At 38.3% G+C, this 7,001-nt stretch overlaps 1 protein-coding gene across 2 annotated transcripts; it reads right to left on the minus strand.

Moving 5' to 3' along the window:
- Positions 1–212: 212 nt before the first annotated feature.
- LOC138371220 (uncharacterized) lies at positions 213–4,247 on the minus strand. 2 transcript variants are annotated; one of them, XM_069336049.1, is made up of 3 exons: positions 4,078–4,247; positions 2,550–2,755; positions 213–829 (listed from the first exon to the last, which is right to left on the minus strand). In XM_069336049.1, exons 1-3 carry the CDS (start codon positions 4,181–4,183, stop codon positions 791–793), a joined length of 351 nt encoding a protein of 116 aa, XP_069192150.1. In that variant the 5' UTR covers positions 4,184–4,247; the 3' UTR covers positions 213–790. The 2 variants fall into 2 exon arrangements, with proteins under 2 accessions (XP_069192150.1, XP_069192149.1); XM_069336048.1 differs by lacking the exon at positions 213–829 and adding an exon at positions 1,608–1,732 and having other exon boundaries at positions 4,078–4,228.
- Positions 4,248–7,001: the final 2,754 nt, after the last annotated feature.

Here is a 7,001-nt window from a genome sequence, read left to right on the forward strand (position 1 = left end):
GCATTCTCTCTCTCAAATCATAATAGTACACTAATGGTTCCCTACACCACCCCTCAGGTGCAGCTGCAGCAGGCTTGGGTGACATGATGACTATGGGGTGCACAATAAACTAACACTCACAGAATGAGTATGGGCTGCACAATAAGCTACCTCTCACAAGATTAGTAATAAAGAAACATTAATTTTTTGGGTAGGGTGACTGAAACTCATCCTGGGGTAAAAATGTTTATTTAAATTTATTATAGTTAAATGAATTTAGTAAATTATTCCATATATTGTATTATAAGTGAATTGACACTAAACTATAAATGATACTAATAAGGTTTTAAAAATGAAAAACAGTAAAAATCCTTCATGTAAGATATGGAAGTTGAAAAGTAAATTAACTGTAAACTAAATTATAAACTGTAGACATAATATAAAGTATTATAAGTAAAATACCTATAAACTACCAAATAATAAGGTGTAAGGAACCATTTCTATTGTTTGTCCTTTTTTACCTGTTTCCTCAGGTATTTTAAAATTCCCATTCCGTTGTTACTACACTGTTTTCCTGGTGTAGTTCCCTGTGGTTCAAATTTTACTACTTGTACTTCTTGCTGTTTCTGAATGATTGCTAATGGTAGCCCTTGTTGCACCTGCGGAACTTTTTGTAAATGTTCCACCTGCGGAACTTTTTGTACTTGTTGAATTTCTTGCACCTGCGGTACTTTTTGGACTTTATGCACCTGCTGCACTTGTAGCTCGTCAGGATTTTTTTCCAGGGCATTATCGCTATCACCTTCTGATCCTAATGTAAGTTTATCTGCATCAAGCTTCCTTGTGCGTGCTGGAAAAAAAATAAAAATAAAAAATAAAAAATTTTGAAATGGAAGATCCTGTGTAACAAATTTAATCAGTTACTATGATCGAGCCGCAGAAATTTTACAGGAAAGATATGGTTGGGTTGACTGCATCTATCTGGACCTAAAAAGGCATTCAACAGAATTCCACATAAGAGTTTGTTCTGGAAACTGGAACATATTGGAGGGGTGACAGGTAAGCTTCTAACATGGATTAAAAAATTTCAAACTGATAGAAAAATGAGGGCAGTAATCAGAGGCAATGTATTGGACTGGAGAAATGTCACGAGTGGAGTACCACAGGGTTTAGTTCTGGCATTCATGGATAAATAATAAATAAATTGTTCATGATTTTTTTAGACAAAAGCTAGAATATGCAGCAGTTGTATGGTGCCCATATCTTAAGAAGTACATGTACAAACTTGAAATGATACAAAGACGTCATGGGTGTCATAGGGGCCCAGCACACTGGTTTGCTAAAGGGCCCTTAATGCTGTCGAGACCTTATGGGCCCTTGGACCCATTACGTTAAGACATAGTGCTGTATTGGGCCACACACTTTTTGCCATATACATCAACGACAGAGATGATTGAATTGAAATTATATATATATATATATATATATATATATATATATATATATATATATATATATATATATATAATATATATATATACATATGTATATATATATATATGAGAGAAAATAATAGGTGGTGATATATTTATATATTATGTGAACTACTTACACAAAAAGAAGTTAGTGGTGAAGATCTTCTTGTCCTCTTCTTGTATTACGTTTTTGGTAGGATACCATGTGTCACCCGTGCTGGTCCTTTCTTGTAATAGATAACGATTGATTCATACCCACAGCCACGCAGATATGTTAGCTGAAAAGCAAATAATATTTAAACAATAACACTATCTGGGAAAATGCAACAAAAAAATGTTTGAAGCATAGCTGGGCATGTGCAATAGAACCCATAATAGAATCACAATACCAGAAATAAATATCTTTGATATCCCCAGAGTCAAAGTTATTCTGTGTAAATACTCTATGCAAATAAAGGGACCTTGTCTATGGAACTCACTCGCTAACAAATTTAAAAACTGTCCAACTTCTGCCATTTTAAAAAATAAAACCAAAAAGTACCTAAATTTTTCTTGATAGTTTCCTAACTAGTGTATTAAACTCGCACTGTATCTTATGAAATCCAATGCCAGAATATATGTGCCTAAACCATACAACTTTTCCATTGTAATCATTGCTATCACCTTATATCATGATTGTTATATTGAATGCATATCTTACTATATTATACCTTGAAATATTCCTCAAATTATGCTACAATTTATATGTTGATAACCCTCAAATTTTACTTTAATGTACATAGTAATCTTTGTGATACTTTCTTACAATGTACCAGCCAATTTTTTCCATTTAAGCTTTAAATTGCCTATTTAAAATTATCTGTTAGATTAAGGACCTGCCCAAAACACTATGTGTGCTAGTGGCTTTACAAGAATGTAAAAACATCAATGCTATGTACTCTCATAATCCCAGTGTGCTATCTTGTATATAAATAAATAAACAAATAGTATGTAAGTACTGTACAGCATTATTCATGTTGATTCTATACCTTATCAAGCAAGTTCAGCATAAGAAGAATACAAATGAATACAACAGATGTAGACAAACTTCAATACCTGATTTTCAATCCTTCGTAGAACCCGGCTTGCTGTATTTCGTTCTAAAGCCTTCTTGCCTTTAAGTAGAAAACGGGCTTCCTCTTCTTTCTTCATTAATTCTCTACTGTTTCGGAAGTCACACTGGCAGAACTTGCAAACATTGCTTCGGACATGCACACATTGTTTGCAGTTTGTGCATCTCCTCAAGAATTTTCCCTGAAGACCTGAAGGAAATAGTTTCTAATAAAATACTTATATTCAAATGACCTATGCTGCAAAAATTATAAGTTAAATTGTTGTTAAAATGTACTACAGTAATTAAATATATTATTTAAATTATGAAATAATCTACATTAACACTAGTGAGAGCAATGTTAAAAATTTTAGGACTGCATCTGGAAATAACTTTAATTTTGGATGTGATTAACCATGCTGTAACTCGTATAACAAAACTGAGAGGAGTTGAATCCAACAGCCTGATTGACCAGGCTGTTAATTTCAAGCGAATACTATATTATTGGAAGAAAAAAAAATTATATATATATATATATATATATATATATATATATATATATATATATCATATAATCAATATTGTAACTTTTTTTGTGTAATGACGTTTTCAAATAAAGTTAGATAAATATACACACATACCAAAAGAATAAGGGTGGTAGGAGAAGAAAATATGAAAGTGTTCAGTGAGGATCCACAAGGTCTTCTCTGAGTACTCTTTATTTTCTTCTCCGAGGCTATGGGTCCCTACACTTGCACCAGAGGTGGTACCCCTCATATATATATATATATATATATATATATATATATATATATATATATATATATATATATATATATATATATATATATATATATATATATATATATATATATATATATATATATATATATATATATATATATATATATATATGACAGTGTCAGATTCACCACCACCATCATACACCACCAGCACCATACACCACCAGCATCATACACCAACAGCACCATACACCACCAGCATCATACACCACCAGCATCATTCACCACCAGCATCATACACCATCAGCATCATACATCACCAGCATCATACACCATCAGCATAATACACCACCAGCATCATACACCATCAGCATAATACACCACCAGCATCATACACCACCAGCACCATACACCACCAGCATCATACACCACCAGCACCATACACCACCAGCATCATACACCATCAGCATCATACACCATCAGCATCATACACCATCAGCATCATACTCCACCAGAATCATACACCAACAGCATCATACACCACCAGCATCATACACCCACCAGCATCATACACCATCAGCATCATACTCCACCAGCACCATACACCACCAGCATCATACACCACCAGCACCATACACCACCATCATCATACACCACCACCATGTCAAATGGACAGTGTCAACAAAATTATTCCCACATACTCCGTCACTATGTGATGGAGTACACATAGAACAGGGGACTGTAACAAATGTTCTAGCATAAAACCTTGTACAGTTTAGTAATGTCTTACCGTTTGATGTACTAGGTAGATCCATGTGTGGTGAAGTTTTATAGCTGGAGCTGGAAGATCCTGTCGAGATGACTTCTTCAAAGAGACTAATAGCTTCCACACACATTGTGTCTCGAGTCTTCCAGTACTTGGCCTACAGTTACCAGATCTGATTTACAGAAACTAGTGAACTATGGAGATAAGATTGTTAATAATATACTTTTTTTGAGATTCATATGACTTGCAGCTTAAAAACCAACCTTATTTTAAAATAGTACACTAAAGTACATAGCAAATTGCGAAATTCGTAGCTTTAACTACTTTAAAGCTAAATTCTCAAGCTTTGAAAATAAGCACAATTTGCTATTTTAAGCGGAATCTGGCAACTCTGATTTAGCATGTAAACATTGACTTGGATTCATAATGTAGTTATTTATTTTTCAACAATTTAAAACGAGTTATGAAAATACACACATTGGTACATTACTGCAAAGGCACTATACTATATATATATATATATATATATATATATATATATATATATATATATATATATATATATATATATATATTATAATATATATATATATATATATATATATATATAAATTGTTGCAAGTCGAGCAACAAATATTTTACATTGAACAACAAATGAGATTGGAAAAGCAGTATTGCCAAAATAGACCCCAGACACACCCTGTGGGTAGTAATGGACCCCCATACCGACCCTATGAGGGGTAGTGGACCCCATAATAACACTATGGGTGATAGTGGACACTATGGGCGGTAGTTGACTTCATAGAGACCCTGTGGGCGGTAAGGGACCCCCTATCGACCCTGTGGGCGGCAGTGGACCCCCTATCGATCCTGTGGGCGGCAGTGGACCCCCTACCGACCCTGTGGGCGGCAGTGGACCCCTACCGAACCTGTGGGCGGCAGTGGACCCCCTACTGACCCTGTGGGCGGCAGTGGACCCCCTATCGATCCTGTGGGCGGTAGTGGACCCCCCCCCCCTATCGACCCTGTGGGCGGCAGTGGACCCCCTATCGATCCTGTGGGCGGCAGTGGACCCCCTACCGACCCTGTGGGCGGTAGTGGACCCCTACCGACCCTGTGGACGGTAGTTGACTTCATAACGACCCTGTGGGCGGTAGTGGACCCCATACCGACCCTGTGGGTGGCGGTGGACCCCATACCGACTCTGTGGGTGGCAGTGAACCTATATAGTAATCCTGTGGGCGATACTGTACCCTATAGTCATCCTGTGGGGGCAATGGACGCCATACATATCCAGTGGGTGTTATTGTACCCCATACTTATTCTGTGGGTGGTTGGAGCCCCATACCCATCCTGTGGGTTATAGTGGACCCCATACTCATCCTGTGGGTGGTATTGGACCCCATACCCATCCTGTGGGTGGTTGTGAGCCCATACCCATCCTGTTGGTGGTAGTGGACGCCATACACATCCAGTGGATGGTATTGGCTCCCATACCCTTCCTGTGGGTGGAAGTGATCCCCATACCCATCCTGTGGGTGGATGTGACCCCCATACTCATCCTGCGGGTGGTATTGGACCCCTTACCCACCTAACAGGTGGTAGTGGACCCTATACTAATCCTATACTTAACTATAATCCACACCATACCATCCTGTTTGCAGTAGTTTACCCTATATACATTCCAACATAACATCGTTTTCTGTTAGCGTTCCTACAAAACATTCTTTAAAGATTTCTAAAGCACAAACTATGGTATATAATATTGATTGGTGAAGGACTGTTATTCTATGTAATAATTTATTGTGCTTATTATAATTTACTAAGAACAACTAATATTTCTCAAAACAAAACTACGAGCCTTCAATAGGATGTAGCTGATCTGTAATATTATAAGAGCATGGACAATAGTAGGTGAATTTCACAACCCATGTGGGACCTGAAAACTACAATTTTCGTTATAATTGAACCAATCACGACTATTCAGCTATCTACGTTGATGGACGAGTACTGTGAGACGTAAATTGGTACGTGAGGAAGAGTTTGAGCCTTGGTAAAAAAGTTAACTGGGAATATATCACATATGTACTAAATCACATTCCACATATTGACTTTCAGCATTAAGTCATATATGTGCTGTCTTGTGTGAGAACGGGTTGCTAACTCACGGTATCTTTTTCCCCCCGTGTGACGCAGGGCACACCCGACGCATCAGCATCCCGGAGTGCGTCGAGTTCGACATCACGACAAACGCATGTCGCGGCTACTGCGAGTCGTGGGCGGTTCCTTCCGCCTGGCAGACACTGCTCTATAACCCTCACCAGGTTGTCACCTCCATAGGGCAGTGCTGTAACATCATGGATACTGAAGATGTAAGTGTGAGTGTTGTAGGGGGAAGGGGTGTTGTGGGGGGTGTTGTGGGGGGGTGTTGTGTGGTGGGTGTTGTGTGGTGGGTGTTGTGGGGGGGTGTTGTGTGGGGGGGTGTTGTGTGGTGGGGGTGTGGGGTGGTGGGGGGTATGAATGAGCCAGAAAGAGACATAATGGACACGAGAGATTAGACATAATGAGAGCATTAGCAATAGAAAGAAGAGAGGTGAGTGATACAAGACTTAGAAGGAAGAGGTGAAAGACTGTTAATGTGGTCAATGGTAAATTCACGGGCGTTGTGTGTGTGTTCTTTTGCCGCTGTTGCTCCAATTGTTGTGCAACATTCATGTCATGTTGCAATGCAGGTAATGATGGTAATAATACTATGCAAATTGTGCAGTCTGTATAGCAACACAGCTGGTCTTATACGAGGTTGATCTTTACACACACACACACACACACACACACACACACACACACACACACACACTGGGAGGAAGAAATTAGAGGAAAAACAGTCTAAGATATGATGAACCTAGTCGTATGGAAAAGCAAGGAGGCCGAAGAGAGATTTATACCAA

The sequence above is a fragment of the Procambarus clarkii genome, chromosome 35 (assembly GCF_040958095.1).
Source record: "Procambarus clarkii isolate CNS0578487 chromosome 35, FALCON_Pclarkii_2.0, whole genome shotgun sequence".
Classification (NCBI taxonomy): domain Eukaryota; kingdom Metazoa; phylum Arthropoda; class Malacostraca; order Decapoda; family Cambaridae; genus Procambarus; species Procambarus clarkii.

What these genes read in the sequence shown, in the direction of transcription:
- LOC138371220 (XM_069336048.1), bottom strand. Translation starts at nt 4,183, where the DNA reads ATGTGTGTGGAAGCTATTAGTCTCTTTGAAGAAGTCATCTCGACAGGA. An exon ending in TCTACCTAGTACATCAAACG is followed by an intron (nt 2,756 to 4,077) that starts GTAAGACATTAC and finishes TATTTCCTTCAG; the next exon opens with GTCTTCAGGGAAAATTCTTG. An exon ending in TACGAAGGATTGAAAATCAG is followed by an intron (nt 1,733 to 2,549) that starts GTATTGAAGTTT and finishes TTTGCTTTTCAG; the next exon opens with CTAACATATCTGCGTGGCTG.